Below are 25,131 nucleotides of genomic sequence, written 5' to 3' on the forward strand. Positions count from 1 at the left end.
TAGAAAAATCTGTGAAAGGTGGGCGCCCATCAGTTTTTGGCAAGCCTGGATCATGGAAACTCAGAGATTTAAGGCATTTTAATATGCAAGCGTGTATCTGTTTTATTGTTACACAATGAAAATTAAACAAGAATGAAAAAAACGTCATGAATTACTTTGAAAAATCACATTGGCAGGACCAGGAAATAAATTCCCAGCAATTTACATTTTTGTAATCCAGGGCCGTTCTAGAAGCATTTTTCCAATATTCCCTAACCTTTTGTTTTCAGTCCACACCCACTGCCAGAAAAATAAAGGACTGCCTCAGGTCACCGACTTCTTGGCTGAAGTGCTTATCCAGATTTCCTGGGCCTGGCTGATTTCCACTCTTTTATTTTATTTTTTCAGATTCGAGTTCCATTTCTCCCCCTTTCAAAGTGTAGACTTATATCAGAATCACGCAAGGGTCTGGTTGCAAATGCAGATGCGTTTGTGTTGCGAATGAGGCCACAGCCCAAGAGGCTACATGTTTAATTAGCCCCCAGAAGATTCTTGTGCAGACTAAAGTTACTTGCCGCCGTATTTGACATCAAAGTCCTCAACAACAAGGATCAGCTGTCAGGTGTCCCTATATCTCCAACATCCAGCTTGATGCCAAGCCCAAGAATGAGCGCTCAGCCTTGAAAATACGCTGAACCAAATTCACAAGCTCTTTCCTTTTTAATGGGTCTTTTACCAAAAAGCAAGGACCACATTAAGTAGGGATCTGTACACTTCAGCCCACTTTGTACAAAACAATCCACTCAAACTTCCCTGGAGTCTCTCCTGAGCTGGACCTGCCCCAGTTGCCAACTCCCAAGCCCAGAAAAGAAGATTGTTCCAGTGCTACCAGGAAGGGTACGTCCTGGCACTGGTGGTCACCAACTGCCTTCCCTCTGGGGATGCTACATCACCCAGTGTTCAAAGCAGGTGGCCTTATCCTCTCAGCATCAAACGTCTCCCTTGGGAGCACTTCAACTAGTGTCTTCACTGTTACAACAGAATCACCTAGAAGCTTGCTCACAAATGCCTGTTCCTGGATGAACTTCCACCCTGAGATAAGTACCTGTAGGGTGGGATTCGGAGCACTTAGATGTCCACGCAGCCTCCTCGCCCCCAGATGATACTGATGCTGAGGACCCGACTCATTCATAAAGGAATTTCTACCTCAACCTAGTCCTCAAAGAACGCTGTCATCTTCCTCTGCTAAAAGGGGAGAAGGCTGTGCCTCCTTAACTCTCTCTGATTTGCCAGGGGGAGGGGTGGGGAGTGGACAGAGGTGATGGGAGAAGTGTCTACTCTGCCAATACCCAGCCCAGCAATTGTAACCGTCATCCCCTGATGGATATGTGAGCACAAATCTGAAAGCTGTCCCCTGAGACTTCCCTGCAAGAGTTTAGAGACCCTCTGCAAATTGAGGAAGGAGTGGAGGAAACTCACATTTCTTGAGCTTTATCTTCTTAGGAAAGTAATGCTAAGTGCTAAGTGTTTCCTTCTATCTTACCTTCTCTCCACAGCCTACCTAGACCCCACTGCCTACTCCCAGGCAGAATTAATTGCTTCCCCGCTGCTCCTCACTCCCAGAGCACTTTGGCTCCCCTCCTCGAGTAGAGCACTTCTCTGGCATTAAAGCTAATTGTTGCAGGTCTTTTCCCCAGACATCCTTTGCTCCAAAGGCTGGTTGGTGTTTTCTTTATCTCTGTACCACCCAGGCCTGGCCTTAAGGTGCTGCTCAACAATGTTTCCAGGTGGGTGCACTGCAGATAAGCTTCACCCTGGCCCCTGGGATGTGCTTTTTTGAGAGAAATGCACATGGAGGTGTTGGCTTTGCAGGCTGGCCTGAAGCTTTTTATAGCTTTGCTTTCTTCAACGTGTTTTCCAGAATTATGTCACTACCAACAAATCTGTGTGCAAAAGCTACAGAGACAAGTCATTTCCTCTAGAAGACATTGCCCATTAATCTTGAATCCTGTATTGTTTTGCAGATATCTATCTATCTATCTATCTATCTATCTATCTATCTATCTCTCTATATATATATCTTATTATGATGCATTTTACCTTGTGATGTTCCCTGTGCTATGGCTTCCAGCATTACAAAAGCCATAAAAGCTAAGCGTTTTTCCAGCAGTATTTCTGATCTTGAAAGTAGATGCCCTGCATATAGCCTTGGTATACAGCAAAGCACCTCAGGACTCTGCTTTTTACATGAAGGCAATCCAAACTCCTGCTACATTCTGATTTTCTGATGTCAGGAGTATGGATGGGGATTTTTCAGAAGGTTTAAAGCATTTTTTTTTCTGGTTCCTTCAGCCCAGACTTTTGGAAGAGCTGCCCCTGCCCAATTGCCTCCAATCTCTCCTCACTTCCAATCCATCTCCCACCCTGATTCCACAGAGATCTTCCTGAAAACCCAGACCTGTTGTTCCTATTCCTTTAGAAAGAAGGTCAACCTCCATCTACTGTGGCTTCCAAAGCCTTTTCCTCTATTCCCAGGGCTCTACTCTACAAAATGCCCTTTTTGTTCCAGCCATGCTGTACTACCTGACCCTCTGAATAAGACCCTTTACTCAAGCTTGGAGTCTGCTGTTCCCTCTGCCCAGAAGGCCATTGCCTCCACTTTGGCCTCTTGAAATCCCACCTATCCCTCAAAATCTACCTGAGTGCCAGCTACCTGCTGTGTGACTATGGGCAAGGTTTCCTCATCTTCAAAAGGAGGATTCAATCAAAAGATGTGTGAAAGAAGAGAAAATTAAAAAAATAAAATGCTCAGACAATAATTTTCAGCCCCCCAACTCAATCTTCTAAACAGTCTCCCCTCCCTTCTCATACAGAGATGACGGCACACTGTGCATTACTAGAGCTGAGAGTCATGTTCATGATCATCCCCAACAGACTAAGAGGAGCTCAAGGGGCTGCAACTTAGACATGCCTAGCACAGAGTAGCTCTGCAACGGATATTGGATGAGGGGTTCATTCATCTCCTTCTCATTCCTAATCACATGCACAAAATTCACAGGCCAGTTGCTTCTGAGAGGTTGTGTCAAAATAAATGAACTTAGAGGTCAGAATGATCTAATCTTGCACCCTAGCTGTGCGACCTTAAGCAAGACATTTTAAAATTTCTTAATCTGGAAAGTGAGGATGGTAATACCTCTATGGAAATAACCCTACTTCGTGGGGTTGCTCAGAGGATTAAGAGTGAAGTACTATCATCACTATTATTAGGATGTCATCAAGCTTTTGGTTTGGGCTCTCCCAGCCATGGCAGACCGGCCGGGTGAACAGCTGAGTTCAGTGGTTTTAAAGGCCTTGGGAACTGTGGCCCAACTGTCCCATGACCCAGGGCCACATTGTGATTTTCATGGGCCCTAGGTAATTTTGAGTTTATGGACCCCCCTTCCTCCATAAAATAATAAAATGAATTCTATTTTAGGACTGCATTGGTATAAAGATGAATATAAGCCAGGCTGTATTCATTATTACATTTTGCATATTATTGTATTCATTTTCTTCGTTTAGAAGAAATTAAAATTAAAGCATTTTCATGGGGTTTTGAAATTATTGAGGATCTCGGGCATTGCACCTCCTGTGCAGGATGGAGAAGTCAGCCTAGCCTTCAGCCTCTGAAGTGACCTCTTAAGTGTCAGCTCAAACCAGGCTCCCTCTCACTGGTCTTCTCCAGCTACTTCTGGGGTCTTTGCACAAACTTGTGCTTCTTCCTGGAACCCTAACCCTCTCGGCGCATCAGAATCCCCTTCCAGTACAGATCACTGTGTTCTACCCTCAGTTTCTGATCCAGCAGCCCCGGGGTGGGACCCAAGAATCTACCTATTTTTAACAGCACACAGGTGGTGCTGACGTGAACGGTCGTGGCTGGTCCCAGGACCACACTTGGAGAAGAGCTGCTTTCGACGTCAGCTCCGCTGTCAATCTCTCTGGTTAGCCTTCTCTGATCTGTCTCTCCCTCACATGCTCTCCAAGGACTAAGGACTTCTGCTTTATCTATGTAACTTTTTGATCCGTGTCTCTCTCTCCCATTTGACTGTAAGCTCTGGGTGTCTTTTCGCTCACTGTGGGAGCTGCATCCAGCACAAAGTACGTGCTGGGTAGTCATGTGTTGACTGCTGTTCAGAAAAGTTGAACCAACTTGACCTCCTAGCAACAGTGAGTGCGAGTGTAAGAATCCTCTCAACTCACCAGCACTGCATTTTCACTTTTTTCTTTTTTCACAGTTGTCAATTTCAGAGTGCCTCATTTACCTCCGGCGTTTGAGCGAGAGCTGAAAGCTACTTTGCGCGACCGGGGGGGCGCGGCTTTTGTCCCACTAGCCCCGCCCTCACGTCTCGCCCCGCCCCGATCCTCCGCCTACGGCTCTCGGCTCAGTCCTGCTTCCGACCCTAGACCCCGCCCTATCCCCGCCTCCGTCCCCCAGGCCCCGCCCCATATCCGTCCCCAGACCCCGCCTCTCTCCCCGCCCCAGGCCCAGAGCTGCTCTGCGCATGCCAGTCCGGGCGATTTCCCGCCCCCCCCCCCCGGCCCGCCCCGGGAGGAGTTACCGGAAGCAAACTTTCCCGGGGACAATGTGGCGAGCCTGTCCTCCCCAAGAGCCAGTCAGGTAAAGCCTCCCCGGCCCTGGCACCCCGAGCCCTGCCTGGCCCGGCCTTGATCGCGGCGAGGCCGAACAGATCGCTGGCCACGTATGACCGGCGCCTTTTGGCTACTTTTTTCTGAGCCCGCTTGCCCACCCTCCGAGCCCGCTCTCTGGGCGCTCACCTCTCTTGGCCGCTCGCAGGGTCCCTGGGCCTTCGCAGCTTCTCCCGCCAAAGAGCCGTTTGTGGCCGTCGTGGGTGCACACCCCTTCCTCGAGGGCTTCCCTCTTCCGCTCACCCGGTCTCCGGAGTCCGACTCAGGGACTGCGAGGCCGCGCCAGGCAGCTCTGGGTTCAAGGTCGGGATCTTGGGTCTCAGTTACGTAACCTCTCTGAGCCAGGCCGTGATTGTGTTTCCACCTTAATGAGAAAAGCATGGGAAGAAGGTGAGATGAGCCCATGCCCAGAATGGTGTGGCTGCTCCTGTTGGTGTTTTTATGGCGATTACCCCAAGGACCAGCCTCCTAATGGGGACGTTTCTGCAGACTTTTGCTTCTGCTGGTCTCTCTGGTCAGTTCTGGGTGCCTCTTAAAAGCCACACTTTTAAGTAGTCCCTCGCATTCCCGGTAGGGACAGTTTCCTTTTCTGGACGCGGGCCTGTGTGCACGGGATGCGCTCTGGAGTCCCCTCCAGTGCCAGCATTCCGTTTCTCTTTTCAGGCCATTTGGTCGCTTTTGACATCCACTGCTGTTACACAACCACATTACTGAGCATCCTGCCTCGGAGAAGGAAGCAAAAAATAGCACACATCTCTGGCAACAACTGCCTGAGGACTGAGACATTTATGATGACATGTTACCATTCCTTGTGCCCTGAGTGTCAGCCACAGAACCATGTCATTTAATCATCACAAATATCTTCAGCATGTCACAGATGAGGAAAGGGGGGCTTAGAGAGGTCGTTCCTAACACTTTGAAACCAGTTCTGCCTCACTTAAATACCCGATTTTGCCCCTTATGCAAAACTGCCTTAACCACAGAAAAGTTAAAATCAAACTGTTAGTTTCTAGGGCTGCCATAACAAAGTATCCCAAACTGGATGGCTTAAAACAACAGAAATGTATTCTTCCACAGTTCTGAGGCTGGAAGCTCAAAACCAAGGAGTCAGCAAGGCCATGCTCCCTCTGAAGGCTCCAGGGAAGGACCCTCCCTGCCCGTTTCAGCTTCTGGTGGCCTCAGGCATTCCTTGGCTTGTGGCAGCATCACTGCAATTTCTGCCTCATCTTCAGATGACCTTCTTCCCCATATATGTGTCTCTCTGTGTCGTCTCCTCTTCTTATAAGGACACCAGTTATTGGATTTAGGGCCCACCCTAATCCAGGATGATTTCGTCTCGAAATCCTTCACTAATTGCATCTGCAAAGATCCTGTTTCCAAATACCATCCTGTTTTCAAATAATGGTTTTTTTGGGGAGGGGACACTATTTAACCCACTTCACAAACCAGCAATAAAATACACCTGTCAAAAAGACCAAAACAAACCCATAGTTACGGATTCAGGGCATCATTTGTGGTTATAAATCTAAATACTTGGCTTTTACTAAGTCACAGGTGGACCCAGCAATCTATGTTGTAACAAGACCTCTGGGTGATTCTGTTGCTGCTTAAGTTTGGGAACCACTGTTACAAGGCATTTGAAGACAAGGGTTTGATAATGTGACATAAGGGCCAGGTTAAGAGAAAGTCCTTAACCTTACGATGGTCTAACCTTACAGTGACTTGCTCTGCAAACCTGTCTTCCTGAATATTATTATGGATTTCAACATTGAGCTATTGCACTGTTGAAAGAACATTTACCATCATTTAAAATTCATTTAGCTTTTAAAGTGAACTCAGGTATGGAACTGTGTTCTTAGTAGTTTTTTGCCTCATTTTAGCTTGCCAACAGTCACGTGATTTGGGTATTATTACTGCTGCCATATTATTAAAAAGTACACTGAGACTCAAAAATGGTAAATGCCAGGACACACAACGAAGCAGAAACACTGTCGAGATTAGGAACTTTTTTTTTTTTTTAGGACTATAGTTGCTTTACAATGTTGTGTTAGTTTCTGCTGTAAAATGAAGTGAATCAGCTATATGTATACGTACATCACCACATCCCCTCCCTCTTGAGCCTCCCACCACCCCCCATCCCACCCCTCTAGGTCATCACAGAGCACCGAGCTGAGCTCCCTGTGCTACACAGCAGGTTCCCACTAGCTATCACTTTTACACATGGTGGTGTATATATGTCAGTCCTAATCTCCCAGTTTGTCCCACACCCCCCTTCCCGTGCTGTGTCCACACATCCATTTTCTATGTCTGCCTCTCTGTTCCTGCCCTGCAAATAGATTCATCTGTACCATTTTTCTTGATTCCACATATATGCGTTAATATACGATTTTTTTTTTATGACTTACTTCACTCTGTATGACATAACTCTGATTACTCAACTGTTTGGTTTGTTTCCATTTTAGAAACAGTTTGGTAGATGACGCTAAGGCCCGCTTAAGAAAACATGACGTTGGGACCAAATATTCTCACTTGTTGTCTAACAAATGTTCCATCCTTTTACCGTTGTTGGTTAAAGAAGGAAAACTCTACCTGTTGTTCACCCTCCGGTCAGAGAAGGTAGGTGACAAAAAGACTCCTTCCATTAAAGTCTCAGGACATGTGAAAACCCCATGAAATGCTGTCACTGGCACATATTTTGAGGTTCTAGATTCTCAACTGTACTCTCAAAATTGTGATGTTCGAGAAGTACATGAAGCCACAGGATAACAGGGCTGTTTTGGAGAAGTTTTGGAAAGTAAAATAAGTAATTTAGCTAGCAAGTAATTTAAAATACTTTTAGGCCAGGGTTGCTTATCCAGCCATTGGCATTTGGGCTGGATAATTCTTTGTTGGTGGAGTTGCCCTGTGCATTATAGGATGTTTAACAACATCCCTGGCCTCTACCCACTACATGCCAGTAACACACACACACACACACAGACACACACACACACACACACTTTTGTGACAACTACAAATGTCTCCAGACATTGCCTACTGTTTCAGCAGGGATGGGGAGGGGACAAAATTGCCCCCACTGAGAGCCACTGTTTTAGACTACTCCCACCCCAGGTATAATGTGAAAATTCTAGAGCACTGAAGTTGACAGCCTGGGCCCTAAGCTGGCTGCCTATGTTCGAATGCAGAGTCTTGTTGAAGCTGTGTGACTTTGTCCTAATTACTTACTCTCTCTGTGCTGTAATGTCTTCACTTGCAAAATGAGGACAAGCTATTAGTACCTGCATCATAGGGCTGCTGTGAGGGCTTTACAGGGTAACAAATGTAAAGCACCTAAAACAGTGCTGGCACTTGGCAAGGATTCAGTAAGTCTCAGCTGTCACCATTAGTGTCATTAGCACATGTGGCCTGAGTTTTTACGATAAATCGTTCCACTTTAAAGAAATGTTGGGCTTGGGAATGGCGTTCCCCTGGGTACTGTCACTCTCCCTTGCTATTGGGGGTACTTCTGAGGAAAAGTTGGGGAAGCAGTCATTTCAAAGTTATCCTAGTACAAAAAAGAAAACAGGCCACAATAATGAGAAAATAGGCTTTGTAAGCAGAATAAGAAGTATCCCTTGGGTGGGGTCAGGGGGAAGCTGAGGAATCAGCTGAAGTTTTTTGGGTTTGGGATTAGACATGTGTGGATTCTCTGTGGTCTGGGTCTGGCAACAATGACATAAACACATGAGATGATGAAAATCCAAGTTCCAAGGGGAGGTACTCAGTGGGAAGCAGGGACCAGGGTCTGTTCCCAGCTCTGCTAAAATCACCAGAGAAGCACTTAAATATATTTTTAATATTATCAGACAGACAGACAATAATGTAGAAAATCTAGAGAACCCCAAAATGGGTCTCGGTTTCACCTGGAGTTGCTTTGCCTGTTGATTGTTATGTAAGAATCATCTTAGACCATAAATTCTGATGTGCAAAGGTCCATTTTTTTTCAAAGAAGTATTTCAATCTAATTACATCTGACTTTAGGCCCTATTTGGCTGTGGGAATAAGAAATTCCCTGAGGCATTACTGGAGCTGTGTCCCTCCCTGGAGTCATATAAGCAGGGCCCCAGGAGACAGACAGATGATAGGTGATAGATAGATGATAGATAGACAGACAGGCAGACTGATAGATAGATGATAGATAGACAGATAGATGATAGATAGATAGATGATAGACAGGCAGACAGATAGATGATAGATAGATAGATAATAGATTATAGATAGATAGATGATAGATAGATGATAGATGATAGATAGATGATAGATAGATGATAGACAGATAGATAGATGATAGACAGATAGATGATAGACAGATAGATAGATGATAGACAGATGTTAGATAGATAGATAGATGATAGAAGGACAGATAGATAGATGATAGATAGGCAGATAGATGATAGATAGACAGATAGATAGATGATAGATAGACGATAGATATAGATAGATGATAGAAAGACAGATAGGTAGATAGGCAGATAGATGATAGATGATAGAGATATATATCTGATATATATAGATATCTGATATATATAGATATAGACATCAGAATATATATCTGTATCTCAGAATATATGTATCTATATATATATCTGAATCACTTTGCTGTATACCAGAAACTAACACAACATTGTAAATCAACTATACTTCAATGAAAAAACGTATTAAAAAGTTTTTTCTTAAGGGTTAATTTTATATTATGTGAATTTCACCTCAATTAAACAAACACTTTAAAAAATAGTCACTTATAGAACTGTTCTGAGGGCTCAGTGAAAAGAAATCCACGTGAAGCAGCATGCCCAGAACCTGGTAAGCACTCAGTAAAGATTATTGATGACATTGCTGTTTCATTCTCCTTTTGTTCCACTTTTTTTCCTCATCCATGTAAATTTGTTTGTGTGTGTATGGTATCTTTGGAGGGCAAGGAGAGAAAAATCAGAAGTGAGGGTAGTTCTCCAAGTTCATTTTTTAAAAGGATTCAAGAAAAAAAAAAAAACTTTTCTTTTTGGTCTTATTCCCACTTATTACCACGAGTGTGGGAATGGTCTCTGGCACAAGATAGAAATTCAGCGCATACTTGTTGAATGAGTGAACAGCACCAAACTTGGAATCACACATTGCAGCTCTTTTCTTTCCATATCCAGCTGAGAAGGTCACCCGGAGAGGTCTGCTTTCCTGGAGGCAAGTACGAACCTACAGATGCGGATGACGTGGCCACGGCTCTCCGGGAAGCGCAGGAGGAAGTGGGGCTGCATCCTCATCAAGTGGAGGTCATCTGCCGCCTGGTGCCAGTGCTGTTTGATGTAAGGCTTGGGATGGAACTGGGTTTCTTAGACTCTCATGCACTCACAGTGGATACACTATCTTCAGGATTCCATGTTTGGCCAAACATGACCCTCAAGGGTGGTATACCGAGTCAAGAGACTGGTTCATGTGTGGACTTTGCCCCTTGTGAGCTAAGAGGCCTTGGGCAAGCCCCCCTTCCTGTATGGGCCCCTTCTTCCCCATCCAGAAATGAAAGTGCTGAACTCCGTCAGTGGTTTTCAAACCAGGTGCTGTGGAACCCTGCAGATGCCTCAGAATTGTTTCATTAACATTCAGTTCACATTTATTTTTCTCCAGTATGCAGTTATTTTGAGAATTCTCTTGAAACAATAATACACACTTGAGCATACCAAATTTCAGCCTCTCGGAGGCCACCAGGGTATCACTTTTGCCCAAAGGATACTCATTTTTGCACATACCGTGGAACCAAGTTTCTCCATGTCACATTAATTGAGCAGTATCCTGAGATCACTAGGGAAGCTGTTTAAAAACAGTTACTACTTGTAACTGCATTTCTGTGTGAAGCAGGATTTCCTTGATAGTACATACCAAACAAACAAACAAACATAACAACAAAATGAATCCTGGGGCTGAGATAGCCAGACCTTATTTCATATGAACTGAACACAACAATTTCATTGTTGTACTAATTGACTTTAGAAGGAGTAAATTGGAAGTTGTATAACAGCATTGTTTTATCGGTATAACATTATTCATATAAACTTTTAATTTTAGAATAGTTACAGATTTACGGAAAAGTCACAAAGATATCACAGAGAGTTCTCGCATACCCGTACACAGGTCCCCCCATTATTGACATCGGACATCACTGTGGTACATTGGTGACAACTAAGAAACCAATGTTAGTACATTACCATTACCTAAACTCCACTTTTGTCTTTTACTAGTTTTTCTACTAATGTCCTCCTTTCTGTCCCGGATCTCATCCAGGACACCATGTTGTGCTTGGTTGTCATGTCTCCTTATTCTCTGATCTGTGACAGTTTCTTAGCCTTCCATTATTTTCATGACCTTGACACTTTTGAGGTGTACTGGTCAGGTATGTTCTAGAATGCTCCTCAATTGGGGTTTATCTGATATTTTTCTCCTGGTTAAGCTAGGGTTATGGGCTTGAGGGAAGAATATCTCAGAGGTGAATTGCACTCATCACATATCAGAGGTAGGTGTAAATTTTTTTATGTTTTAAACAGTATCGGGCTTCCAGGTGAATTTTTATGTCAAAGGAAGAATCCCACTGATACCTAAAAATTAGAAAACCAGATCGCCCTTTGTGAAGGTCGGTGGTGCTGAGATATGTCTTAGTTGGGTCCATTTTAAAAATAGAAAGGTCACCACTCAAGGGAGATTTAGTTTGGAAGAAGCTAATGGCAATAAATGCATCCTCGATGAAAAAGAAATGAGACAGAGAAAAGGAACATGGGATTAGGACAAGATACATGTCAATTACTTCCTCTTCAACTATGTTTCCTATTGGGAGCCCTTTTCAGAGGATGTCTGCAAATCCCCCAGCACGTCTTAGGGATTGATTTTAGAACTCTTGACAAAACGCATAATAGTTTTAAGTTCCCAAGGTAAGAGTAACTCCATTTCCAAGGTCCCCAGGAGCTACTGAGTTCTGCCCTTGAGGGGATAGGATACAACAGTCTTCACAGGAGTTTATGGGTCTTCAGGAGATTTCTGTGGACCAGATGCTCCCGGAGCAGGAGGTTTCTAAGATGACCTGCTCTTGATATGACGCTAATCACATCAACGAGAAATTAGAATGAACAAAGGCTTTCAAGAAAGGTGTACTGTGTTTAGAAGTGCTAGTGAGGGTCATTTTGTTTTTTGGACCTTGCAGATCTTTTAAATGTGCTACCAAAATGCCATTTATTTAATGCTTAGAAGCCTAATCTAATCCAATGGTTCTTAACTGGGGGTAATTTTGTCCCCCAGGGAACACAGGGCAATGCCCGGAGATGCTTTGGGGTGTCATTGGCTTTTACCCACACCCGGCGTTAGCCCTCCCACGCCTTCCGGCCCCCAACCTGCTTGTCCTTTTGTCATACACGTATGAGCTTCTCTCTGCAAAGGCCTCGGGGGACAGTTCTCCTTTTTCTCTGTACGTGGCCCATCCCTGCCAGTCTCGATCCTTTTCTTTGCTTCCCAAAGGCCCAATTCCTGTAACATTTCAGTGGTGTATCCTGACATCCAGGGATGTTTCTGATAGCCTGCAGCTTCTTCCAGGGGCCCTAAAGCCCGCCTCACCCTATGCCCACAGCAGAAGCCTGTCTCCATGGCATTTCAACTCAGCCAATGGCCAAATGCAGAGCTTTATGGGTCCTAGGATGTCTGCCATGCACACCTTTTTTTCCCTGCCAATTCAGACACCTGTGTTTTTAGAGACCGGATGTCCAGAGATGCTGCTTCATCCACAGATTCCCACAGTCTCTCTTACTCTTCTAAGCTTGAACCATGTGGAACGTGCCTGACTCTGCATCTGAAATGTTCAGTCTTAAACCATGATCTCCTTCTGAGGCTCTGATTTTTTTTTCCCCGCCAATCTCCTCAGACTCTGACACGCCAGTTTAAGGGCCGGCACTGCCATGCCAATTCAGTGTCCACGCACCTGCCTAACAAGCGTGGCCCGCAGTCCTCGGGTGGGGATGACATCTGAGCTGCAGCTGGGAACTCTCCACCGTCGTATTTAAGCCACCTGCTGTGTGCCATCTCGGAGATATGGTGACACGTGTTTGATAGAATTTGAGTGTGTGGGCAGGAGGCCCGTGGTCGAATCCTGGTTTCTGCCAAGTGTTAGCTGGATGTGACCTTGGGCAAGTTTTTTCTTGTCCAGTTGCCATTGTTCAAGCTTCCTCGTGGGCAGGTTGTTGTGAAGAATCAGGGGGAGGGTGTTGGATTCTAGAGAAGGTTATGGTCTTTGAATGGAAATAGCAGCCACGGAGGCGTGCTGAGCGATACTCCAGGCTCTGTCCAGATGCCTTCTTAGTACTTTTAGGCCGTGTTTCTGATACACGCACCAGCAGCTTTCTTCCAAGACCCGTGCCCTTGGACCACTGGAACCGCCTCCCCTGATGCACAGAGAGCCAGCACTGCCTTGACTTACTTCCGGCCGGGCAGTCCTCAGCCAATGACTGAGCGGCATGAAAGCCCAGCCCCCTCATCTCGTGGGACAGGCTCGAAGGTGTACTTTACACCCCACAGGTCCCCGCAGCATCCTCGCCTGGCTTCCCCCCACCCGTCTTTCTTCCCCGCTCCCTTCCTCACCACTTTCTCCTGGGAGCACTTCCTTAAGAAATCACTTGCATCTGAGTCTTCATTGCAGAGGCCGCCTTTGGGGAACCCTGGGACAGAAGAGGCTGAGCCTTCACACAAGGCCAGGCACAGCGAGGGCTGCTGCTGGAACAAAGCCTCTGCCCTCTGGCAACTCATGACCCCAGATTTCCCACCCTAAGGATGTCTAAAGTCTGTGCTCCCATCCTCCGCTCCTGGTCCAAATGTTGACTTTCATCGTGAATTTAGTTAATGGTCTGAGTCATCACTGTTCTTTTTTTTTTGGCTGTGCCATGCGGCATGTGGGATCTTAATTCCCCGACCAGGGATCGAACCCGTGCCCCCTGCATTGAGAGCGTGGAGTCTTAACCACTGGACCGCCAGGGAAGTCCCAGTCATCACTGTTCTTAAACATGCTTTAGCTGTCCTTCCTCAGAATTTTCCACAGGCCTGTTTATCCTCCTATAGAACCCCAGCCTCACAATGTATCCCTGGATTTTCCCACCCACTTCCTCTTAGGAGTTCTCCCAGGAATTCCTGATTCTTCTCACTTTCTAATTCAAGGTCATGCAGCCCTTATCAGCTCCTACACTAAACTCCAGGCCTCCCCCTCAAGATTTTCAGTAGAATCTTTCAGTTAACAGCACCCTACATTCATTTCAGCACAGTAGTGGTTGTAAATAGAAATCCCCCCCCCACTTATGAACATATATGTTATGTAAAATAGTATATATATATATATATATATATATATATATATATATATATATACACACACACACACACATATATATAAAATTTTCCATAAATGGGAATATGCCACAATTAATATGATGTCACTTTTCTATTGATAAGATGGCACATACTTGTCTATACTGATAAGGAAAGGTGTCTATCACATTCTTTTTTAAGGGCTGCATAGTACCCCATTATATGGATATAGTCGTAATTGATCTACCCTAAATATCCATCCATTGAGCAGTGATAACTTTAGTTTGGGACTATTGCAAATAATGCTTCAGTCTTGTACGTTTATCTTTTCTCACTGGTAGGAATTTATCATACAGATGTACTCACACAAATGCAATTTCAGGGCCAAAGGGAGCACATTTTTATAATATTACTAAATCTCTGTTCCAAAAGATTGTACTAATTTATGTTCCCCAAAAATATCATTTTCAGACTCATCTGAGATGCTGCCTCAGGTAGGGCAGAGACCACTCCCATTTAGGGGGACATGACGTTTACTTATGGAGCAAGTTTTATGTAACTGACTGCTTTGGCCTGTGAGCTTAGTTTATGTAGAAGTGGCATGCTTTTAACCATGCTTTTTTTGAAACGGTATGTCTTCACTTCTCAGTTTGTATCTTTTGTGTTTTGCTTTCAGAGAGATACATTGATAACCCCTGTTGTAGGATTTATAGACTCCAACTTCCAGGCCAAGCCTAACCCCGATGAAGTTAAGAATGTGTTCCTGGTGCCTCTGGAATATTTCCTGCATCCCAGCGTCTACCAGCAGAGTCACCTGACACGCTCTGGTCATCATATTATTATCCACTGCTTTGAGTACACGAACCCTGAAGACGGTGTGACTTATCATATCCGTGGAATGACTGCAAAATGTGCCTTGTTTGTTGCCTTAATTATTTTGGGAAAAAAACCCTCCTTTGAGGTTGAATTTAATCTCAACGATCTGATGTCATCCTCTGAAGAGTCTTTACTGAAGCTTCATAAACATGCTACAAGCAAGTTATGATTTATGAGACCAACACCCAGATAACTCTCTAAGCGGTGTTTGTGTGGGCTTATCCACAGAACAACAATAATGCCAGCTGTTGGAATTTGACAGGTACGAATATGTTTCCCGCAATATGAAGGTAAAAACCTTGCCTTTTTTCCAGTTCCCCTCTATTATCTGAAAAAGCAAAAGTCTTTCAAAAGTAGAAAAATGGGGACTTCCCTGGTGGTGCAGTGGATAAGACTCCACACTCCCAATGCAGGGGGCCCAGGTTCGATCCCTGGTCAGGGAACTAGATCCCACATGCATGACGCAACTAAGAGTTCACGTGCCACAACTAAGAAGCCCACCTGCCACAACTAAGACCTGGTGCAACCAAATAAATAAGTAAATAAAAATAAAAATTAAAAAAAAATTTTTTTTTAAAGTAGAAAAATGTGTTTATACTGTTGCATAATTTCACCCACAGTATATTTAACAATGCTTTCCTTACACATGTAAGAAAAAGGATCAGGCACATAGTAGGCACTTAATAAATATTTGTTAAATGTATGATCTTGTGGCATTTATCTTGTTTGTAGGAGGTAATACCTCTATCTGTCATTACATGTGACAGAAACTTCTGACCAGCCATCAAAATCCCTCCTCCTTTTCTTATTTGGCAATAGAGTTGAATCTGAGCCCATAGCTGCCCAGGTAGAAACAGCATTACCTAAGTTCTGGTGCAGTTAAATGTAGCTCTGAAATTTAATTTAAGCCAATGGGATGTGAGTGAAAATCGTTCTTGCCAGTCATCTCCAATTTAAGGGACAAGCCAGATTCCCTGGATTCTCTTTCCCTGTTCCATGATTTATTTGCAACCCAGCCTCGACTACACAGATGAAGACAATTCCTGCAGGAAAGTTAGAGCCAAAAGATGGTAAGAGCTTGGATCTCTGAATGACTCTGTGAAGCAAAGCAACCCACCATCCTGGACTATTCACTTGGGACTGTTACATGGGAGAAAAATAAAATTCTGTCATTTCTGCCACTGTAATTTGGGGTCACTTTGTTACAGCAGAGCTATAGCCCTAATAATACACCATAACACTTGAAAATGGTTGGATGGATATTCACCCAAACTTGAGGTGTTGCCAGCAATTAGAATTCAGGATGATCTGCATTTAACATATGAGTTCTGGGACATGCACAGGACAACTTTAGGTGTTGGTGGGGTTTGGCAGTCATCATCCAAAATAACTGAAATGAAAGAATATGAGAGGCCTACAATCAGGAGAGATAACATTATCTGTCTTAATATGATAGCAGAAATACACTGATTTCAAGCACAATCCCCAAATCAAAAGCCAAAGAGACAAACATTCTGAATCGCATGCCTTGAAATCTACCACATCTTACATGGGCATCACCATATATCATGCTTTAGAGTTAGCAGGGATTTCTTCATTTAATTATGGTATCAGCCGTCCTGCACCAGATCAGGGGCGAGGGGGGCGGGTCTTGAATAAAGCCACATAACCTCAATTGTATGATGGCACTTTCCCATCTTCCTGAGTATTATTAGATTTTTAGAAAGCCAGACCTTTTTTTTTTTTTTTTCAGACCATTTTTAATAAGACTGTGTTGTAGCTGAAAATGTGGTACCCACAGTAAACTCATCAATCAGCCATGCAACTGTCCATTGCTGCTGAGTTTTGATTTTCCGAGAGCTGGCAGAGGAAAACATTTGATCTGCTGCTTTACACTCATAAATGTTGAAATGGCGCAAATCTGGCTCCAACCATGAAAGCAGATGGTGGGTGAGTTTCCCCATTAATATTCTGTAACTAGCCCTGCATGAACAGGCCTAAACTGTTTCCGAACTATTTTGGAGGCATTTGCAAATGTGTATTTACAATCTGACAGCGGTGTAATTGCCGGGTAGATGGTTGACCTCTCTGGCAGTGTGGAAAGCCACCTTTCTGAACTGTTGGTTTATGCGAACGCCACAGACCTGCCTGGTTTCTAAGAGGAAGTGGCCCAGCTGAAGTCTACACTCTGAATGACACCCATGGCCACCCACTTTAAGGGGCTTAGTGATGGAGGTGTTGCCCCCACCCCCCTTTCAGTGGTGTTAAATATCCTGTTACAGGGACAGACATCTAGGAAGTCTGGCTCAAATAAAAGAAGTTATTGGCAGAGTACTGACCTCATGGAATATGCAAAACCACTGAAAAAATCAGTCTCAAAGAACACAGCGATGGGGATCAACCCCTACCTCAAAAGCAAGAGGATGTGAACCTTTACTTCTGCATCCTGTCGTTGTTATGACAATAACCATCCTACTGAGTTTACTGATACAGAGAAAAACAACAGAAACAGTGCTTCAGTCCCTCATTCCTCAGAGGAAACTCCATTTGGCCTCGCTTGGGTAACCTGGCAGGTTTCCAGGAACCTACAGACATGTTCAAGGGCAGGGGTCAGAGTTGGGGCCACAATTGCATGTGTCTCCCTAAGTCCCCTGAGTCAGCAGGCTCTGGGTGGGAGCATTGCTGAAGATGGGAGGGGGCTGGACAAACATGCCCAAACAGCTACTGTCTCCGGTCCCTAAAATTTGTAAGGTCTGTGGATTCTGCCAGCCAGGCATCTAAATTCTGTCTCCTTCTTTGCATCCCGGAGGCCTTGGTAAGCAGGTGGTTAAGTCTGAGTCTAGAGTCAGGATGCCTGGATTTGAATCCCAGCTCCAGCATCTAAGGTCCATTCGGTGACCTTTAGCAAGTTACTCGTTCTCTATAGGCCTTAGTTTCCTCTTCTGTAACATGGGATAGAGAAACTTTTTATTTTAGGGCTATTGATGGGATTAAAAGAGTTAGTACATGTGACCCCTTTACTTAAAGCACACCCAAATGCTCAGAATAATGCCTGGGAAACAGTAGCAGTATTACTGTTAGCTAGTAATTATGGCATTATTATAACTGTGACATTATATTATAACAACAATAATAAGCATTGCTATTTCTCTAGTTCTGAATATTATCATTTTCCTATACCAGAAGTTCCTGAATTTTCTTGGTTCACAATGAGTACCCTTGGCATCTCAGTAATTTTTTCACAGTGCATCCAGGCCAAAGGAAACACCTAATAATTTGGTTTGTTATGTTATTATAGGCAAACAAGTTAACGAGTGTTTATGTCCTCCTAACTTGGAAGCCGTTTGAAAATACACTATATACTAGAAAAATACTATTTTCATTTCAATCTTAAAAAAACACAATTGCTTATTGATGGGATGTGTGCACCAACTGGTCACCCAAGTAAATGGAAAACTCAAACACAGTCACATAATGGGAATAAACACACAGTCACAGAGAGGAGGGACAAGATTTGGGACTCAAGGAAGCCATCCCAGAAGAAGTGATGGTTGAGCTGAGCTTTGATGGAGACGGAGATGCTACCCAGGTGAACGGGATGGTGGTGGTGATGATGGGGACTATTCTTATTAAGCACCTGTTACATACCTGGCCCTTCACTTTGATTATTTCATTTAACCCTCCACCAACTCTCTGCAGTGAGTACTATGATAATTCCCATTTTTAGGTAGGAAAATTTGAGGATCAGAGAAGTTCAATATTTGCCCACGGTCACAGAGCCAACATCCAAATGCACAGGTATGAATTTCAAAGCCCATACTCTTTCTACTACACCCACTGACTCAACATAAGACTCATTTCCTAGGGACAGAGGCAAGAATAGAAGGTTAACTTTATGTTTCCCTTGAATTACCACGTGGGAAAGGGAAAGCAAGACTAAATAAATTGGGAGAGAGCAGAGTTTATTTTTGCCTTTGTCATGTCCTCCAGCTTATTCAGCTGGTGTTGCACACAGTGAAACGAGTGATTAGCTACGATGATTTTAATTAAAATGGAACATACCAATAAATAAATGAGAGTGCTGGCATCCTTGCTCATTTAACAACTCCTTTCACGGTGCCAGCTTTCCGGCTAAAGAAATGAGATGGGGCAACGTTCCTCCACCCTTTAGACAAGATGAATAAATACAATTCAAGTCTTTTTCTTGTTTCCAGTTGCTTTCTTACCTGAGACTAGCACAAAGTTTTGATAAAATTGCTGTGGTAATCAGCCCCTGGTCCAGCTGTCTTTGATGTGGCATATTGGGGTCCCTCCTAGGGGCTGTGTATAGACTCCATTCAGAAATCCTGATTGCCCTCCCAGCATCACTCAGCCTCCTGATTGCCCTCCCAGCATCACTCAGCCTCCTGATTGCCCTCCCAGCATCACTCAGCCACCTCCCTCTGCCTTCCCATGGTTGCACACCACTCAGACTTAAGAGTCAAGTCCTCTATGCCAACTCCTCCAACCACCCCTATTTCATAGCTCGGACACTGCTTCCTCTCACCCCTTTGCGTACCTGTTTAATATATGTATATCTTTCTGCTTATTCCAGCCATGACCCTGGAAGGAACAGATCCACAAACCATGAGACCCCCTCTGTCTGACTTCCCCTGGCCTCTGGTGAATGGACCAAGGATCCATGGTCAACCCAAAGGTAGCAACTAATTTGACGGCCAGTAATCTATGACTTGTGTGGTCTACTTAAATAGCTGAGCTAAGTCCATTAGATTTTCCAAAGAATGTGAACCATGCCAGAAGATAGATGCTCAGGAACTATTTTGACCCACATGCATGCTGAGGAGTAAGCCCGAGATGTTGGAGTTTAAAGCTTAGTTGGACAATAATTGGTGGAAATGTCTTTGATGTAGGTAGTAGTTGTCATGTCAGAGATTCCACTAGAAACAACTGGAAGAAGAAATATTTCCCAAAGCAACTTAAAGATCCTTTTTAAACGTCTCGTATTCAAGTCCATAAATTTTTATTTTCTAGATGTAGCCTTGGTTTGATATTTCCTTGACTATAACTTCCCTCATTTTTCATTTTATATGTTTGAGCTTTTGTTCCTTACTTCATCATGATTGTCAATGGTACCTCTGTTTCCACTTTTTCTTTTTCACTTATTTCCCACGTGAAACTTGAAGTTTTTCTTCTGGTGATTTTTTTCTACCTTCTTAGTTAATTTCTGTTTCTTTATTAATTTGCAAACAGATTCTTCTCTGGGCTCATTTCATGTCCTTCCACCAACCTGGAGTTTTTCTTCTAAATCTGCTACATCCCATGGATCCCATAAAGCATTTGGAGAAGTTGCCTACATTTTTTTTTTCTGACTATGAATCCATATGGCTTAACATCAGACCAGATGATAAACTGAAGACAGTTCTGCTAGAACTCCTAACCTGTTGTAAACATATACTGATCTTAGCCCTCTGTAGTGAATTGAATAGGGGCCCCCAAAAGACATATTCAAGTCCTACCCCCCAGTACCTGTGAAGGTGACTTTATTTGGAAATAGGGTGTTTGCAGATGTAATTAAGGATCTTGAAATGAGATCATCCTGGATTTAGGGGGGGCCGTAAATCCAATGACTAGTGTCCTTATAAATGGCAGGAGAGAGAGATTTAAGACACACAGACACAGAGACACAGGGAAGAAGTGTCATGTGAAGATGGAGAAGAGATTGGAGTGATGCTACCACAAGCCAAGGAACACCGGCAGCCACCAGAAGCTGGAAGAGACCAGGAAGCCTCCTTCCCTAAAGCCTTCAGGGGAAATGTGGCCCTGACCGTACCTTGATTTTGGACTTCTGGCCTCCAGAATTGTGACAGAATGCACTTCTGTTGTCTAAAACCACCAAGTTCATGGTCAATTGTTATATCAGCCCTAGAAAACTAAAACCTGCTGCTTCTGAAACCACCCCCCAGTTTGAGGGCTAGCTCTCCCCTCTGTCTCAGGAGTAACAGAGAAAGAGCCAACTGTTCACTGCCCTGGATTGACACACAGCCTAAACTCAGTTAATCAGATTTATTCCCTCAGTAATTCCCTTGAGATCAGGACAAAGCAGGCAGAGTCTATGTGCCTGTTCCCTGGAGAGCAACCTTGGGTGTTCTCACAAACTAGCTCCGTTGCTAGACTATACATTCCATGAAGGCAGGGGCATTCCCAGGGTCTGGTAATGTCTGGCATGCAACATTTTCCAATGTTTCTTATCTTGGCAGCTCAACCCAGAAATCTAAGTTGCCTTTGACGCTCACCCTTACCCGCTACAGCAGACTCAGTCTGTGCCCCAACCATATCCCTTGGGCCCTACCATTGCCATGAGCTCCAGACCACTTCTAACAGCCAATTCGTACATCTCTGTTCCTGAAGACTTTTTCTAAATCCGTATCAGGCAGGTTAGGAGTGCCAGAAAATGAGTGTTCCCACATCAGCCTTCAACCAATGACGGGTGGAATTTGGTGTATCAATAGCCCAGCTTCTTTACCCCTTGAGTGGGATAATTCTGAGACATGATTCTTCCCTGCCTCCCAGAATGAACTAAGCCTTAGTCCCGTCACTCACTACAGTAACTGGCTTAATACCTCCTTTGTTAGTGGCTGCCTTCCCTCCTTTGTCTCTTTTCCCCACCCCCATACCAATGTGCCCTGTATATTCCAATGTGTTGAGTCTTTGGCTCAGAGTTCATTTCTGGGTGAACCCAAACTAAGATCCTCCTATATCCAAACTTTCACCAAACTCTATTGAATTTACCTTCAGAATATCTGTCAAATCTAGTTCCTCCTATCTCTACTGACATTAGTTTAGTTTAAGCCATCACAGACTTGTGCAAAATATCTACTTAGGAATTACCATCACTCTGCACCATTTTCCTGTACAGCCAGCGTTATTTTTTCAACCTTTCAATATGATCATATTTTCCTTGAGACAACTTGATGGTTCCTCATTGGTTTTATTTTAACATTTATTTTTATTGTATTTATTATAATTTTTTAAAATTATTTTTGGCTGCATCGGGTCTTAGTTGTGGCATGCAGGATCTTTGTTGTGGCACGTGGGCTCTCTCACTGAGGCACGCAAGCTCAGTAGTTGTGGCGCGTGGGATCTTAGTTCCCCGACCAGGGATCGAACCTGCGTCCCCTGCATTGGGAGGCAGATTCTTTACCACTGGACCAGCGGAGAAGTGCCCTCACTGTTTTTGTGAGATAGAGGAATGGAGCTTGTAAGCCCTGTGTTCTGGCTCCTGTGTGTTGTACCATGTGCCTCTTCCCTGCTCACCCCGCTCCTACAACACTTGCTTCAGTTCATGGATGCCACAGGATTCTTGCACACGCTAACTGCTCAGTCTGGAATGATTTCCCATTTGCCTTTGCCTATTGTTAACTCTTACTCATCATTCAGATCTTAGCTTCTCAGGGAAGCCCCCTCTGGTACCTTAACTAGGTATGTTTCCCTGGTTCTATGTTCTCTTGGTACCATATACCTCTCCTATAACTCCCACCACAGTTACAATAGCATATCCCTTTGTCTGATTCTTTGATTGATGCCTCTCTTCTCCTCTAGACTCTGAGCTCCATGACAACGAATCATGTCTCAACAGTGGTCCATCATTGCACTCAGAGCACTTGCTGCAATGCTTGGCAAAAAGGAGATGCTCCATAGATATTTATTCAATGAAAGAATGAAAGTAAATAAGTAAAAATGCAGCTATTTCTAATCAAATAGCCAATTCAGTAGGCCAAGGAAAAAATTCAGTCTCTTCCCAACTGTCTACCTGACAAAGGTTAACCTAAGGTGGCCCGATATCATTGTGAGTCATTTCCCATTTACTGTGTGAAGTATATTAAGTGCCCTACCATGAGTCGACATGAGTAGCTCCTACCTTTAACCAATTTTTGCCTTGTACCTTAATTATTTCCATACCTAGCTGTCTGATGTACTTTCCTAAGAGCTACCAGAGGACAAGAATTAGAGCCTCTTCCTCCTTCTATCCCCAGTGCCTGGATATATTTGGGGCCCATGCCCCTTCAGATCTAGATAAACTTGACTGGAATCCCCATGGTAATTCCAATGCAAACTCAATTGTCTCCCAAGATTTATTCAAACCCTTGAGGGCTTACATTTCTTCTAATCACCTCTGGTTCAATTTCCAGCTTCAATAAATCTTAGGTCTGCATCCTATACCTTGAGGTTTTGCCCCACCTCCTTTACTGTAGTGTCAACCCAAATTCAGGATGGAGACGACTTCTTCTTGTTTCTCCCAAGATTGCCTTTTACATAAATCTCTGAGTGACTTTAGTTGGAGACATAGGGGTATCAGCCAGGTAAACATAAACTGCAGAGCTTATATTTGAATATCGTGTTTTCTTGTTCTTAAAAAGTCTTGTCCATTTCTGCCAAATCAGGTTTCAGGCTGACGCTGTGTTTCTTAGTGCTCTCACTCTGGCCTTTGTCTTCTCTAGCTGCTCGCACCACCAATGAGGCACTCATTTTTTCTGCAGGAGAGTTGAATCTACCTATTTGATTCCTTGCATCTCATGCCCACTAGGACTTGTCTTCCATATCCAATAAGCCTAGCAATGAATTTTCCTAAATAAGAAGACTTTATCTATACATGGTATATTAATTCCAATAACACCTTTTTCTCACTCCACTGGATCTTTTTCTTCCTTCCTTCCTTCCTTCCTTCCTCTCTTTCTTTTCTTTTCTTTTCTTTTCTTTTCTTTCTTTATTGAAATGACTGGGTGAAGTGAGGACAGCCTTATAGCCAAACCCATGGGCACTGGATTAAAAAAATCCATTTGTGCAAAACACATTTGATGTGTAAATGCATTGATCTTGTAAGGAGACAGATGAGCCTGGGAAATGGTGATGGGAGTGAATGATAAGGTGAGAAGGACTTGGAGTAAGAAGCTGCATTTGAGGCGTGGGCAAGCGGAGGATAGGGATGAACAATAAGGATCAGAGACTGAGACTTGGTTGCAAAGGGTGTAGGTGAAAGAGAGTTCGATGTGAAGAATTTATACTGAAGGAGTAGTAGGGATGACTTTTAGGAGAGAGGTGGTGAGAGGAACAACCTTGAAACAGAGACACCATTGGGTCACCAGCCAGGGGAAGTGAGCATTGGCCCTGGCACTGCCCATTAGTACACTGTGTGGTGGTGGGACAAATTGGGAGATTGGGATTGACATATATATACTACTATATATAACAAATAACTCATGAGAACCTGCTGTATAGCACAGGGAACTCTACTCAAGAGTAGATATATGTATACGTATAACTGATTCACTTTACTGTACAGCAGAAAATAATACAACATTGTAAAGCAATTATACTCCAATAAAAATTAATTTTTAAAAAATACCATGTGACCTTGGACACATAAATCAATCTTTCTGAACCTCAGTTTCCTTATGTGTAAAGCAGACTTGAACTAGATGGTCTCTAAACAATGTCTACTTCTGAAATCTCGAGTTCTGGACTCTCTCCAACTCTATTTGAACACATACAGTTAATTAAGCAGTTTTGCTGAATGTTTTACAAAGGAAAAATCTGACTGAGGAAAAGAAAAGAACTGCTTTTTGTCTACTGTTTGAAGCTAGCAGCATGCAGAGAGTTCATTATGTGAAAATACCATTTGGGGAGATTAATTAAAAATTCTGACATTCAGAGCAGGGATTTGGGGCAGGAATGTACAAGTCCAGAACTCTGGGTAGAATTAGGCATCTAAACATTGCACCTTATTAGGTATATAGTCAGGAGTTAGGAGGGGGACATGTGGAAGCCAACATTCCAAACCCAAGTGCTGGTAGGCTTTATGCATTTTGCTTGAATTATTGCACGTTTAATAGGATTTAGCTACAGTGCCTCTGCTCAGCAATCTGTTTCCTTGGCAATGCAATCCTCAGAGGGGCAGAGGCCATATGGAAAACAGGGGTCATTGTGTAATTTAGTAAGTGAGGTGAAAGGAAGAGAATTTCATTCGATGGACATCTTTGTATTCCCTCTACACACACAGTAAGGAAAAGAGTGACCAGCACATGGTAGGTACTTAACAAATGGGATGCACTCATTATTATGAGAAAAAAATTCACCTTATGCATCATATTATAATGGATGCCCAAACATGCTCTTTTTCCAAAAAATGCTTGGCAGACACAATGACTATTCTCCATAGTTTCACTGGCTCTT

At 43.7% G+C, this 25,131-nt stretch overlaps 1 protein-coding gene and 1 long non-coding RNA gene across 2 annotated transcripts; both read left to right on the forward strand.

The window, feature by feature from the left end:
• The first annotated feature begins 4,520 nt into the window (after positions 1 to 4,520).
• Positions 4,521 to 16,076, forward strand: NUDT7 (nudix hydrolase 7). Its single transcript, XM_059904353.1, has 4 exons — positions 4,521 to 4,636; positions 7,128 to 7,281; positions 9,843 to 10,001; positions 14,702 to 16,076. Exons 1-4 carry the CDS (start codon positions 4,521 to 4,523, stop codon positions 15,068 to 15,070), a joined length of 798 nt encoding a protein of 265 aa, XP_059760336.1. The 3' UTR covers positions 15,071 to 16,076.
• Positions 16,077 to 16,769: 693 nt separating this feature from the next.
• Positions 16,770 to 20,379, forward strand: LOC132354318 (uncharacterized). Its single transcript, XR_009499233.1, has 3 exons — positions 16,770 to 16,847; positions 19,496 to 19,597; positions 20,152 to 20,379. It is a non-coding gene; the product is annotated as an uncharacterized LOC132354318 (long non-coding RNA).
• The last annotated feature ends 4,752 nt before the right edge of the window (positions 20,380 to 25,131 follow it).

This window comes from Balaenoptera ricei, chromosome 19, assembly GCF_028023285.1.
Source record: "Balaenoptera ricei isolate mBalRic1 chromosome 19, mBalRic1.hap2, whole genome shotgun sequence".
Taxonomy (NCBI): Eukaryota; Metazoa; Chordata; class Mammalia; order Artiodactyla; family Balaenopteridae; genus Balaenoptera; species Balaenoptera ricei.

Bases quoted from the DNA above. Each gene is read 5' to 3' on its own strand.
- NUDT7 (XM_059904353.1), top strand. From the start codon at position 4,521: ATGCCAGTCCGGGCGATTTCCCGCCCCCCCCCCCCGGCCCGCCCCGGG. The intron at 4,637-7,127 runs GTAAAGCCTCCC...TTTCCATTTTAG, and splicing joins CCTCCCCAAGAGCCAGTCAG to AAACAGTTTGGTAGATGACG. The intron at 10,002-14,701 runs GTAAGGCTTGGG...TTTTGCTTTCAG, and splicing joins TGGTGCCAGTGCTGTTTGAT to AGAGATACATTGATAACCCC.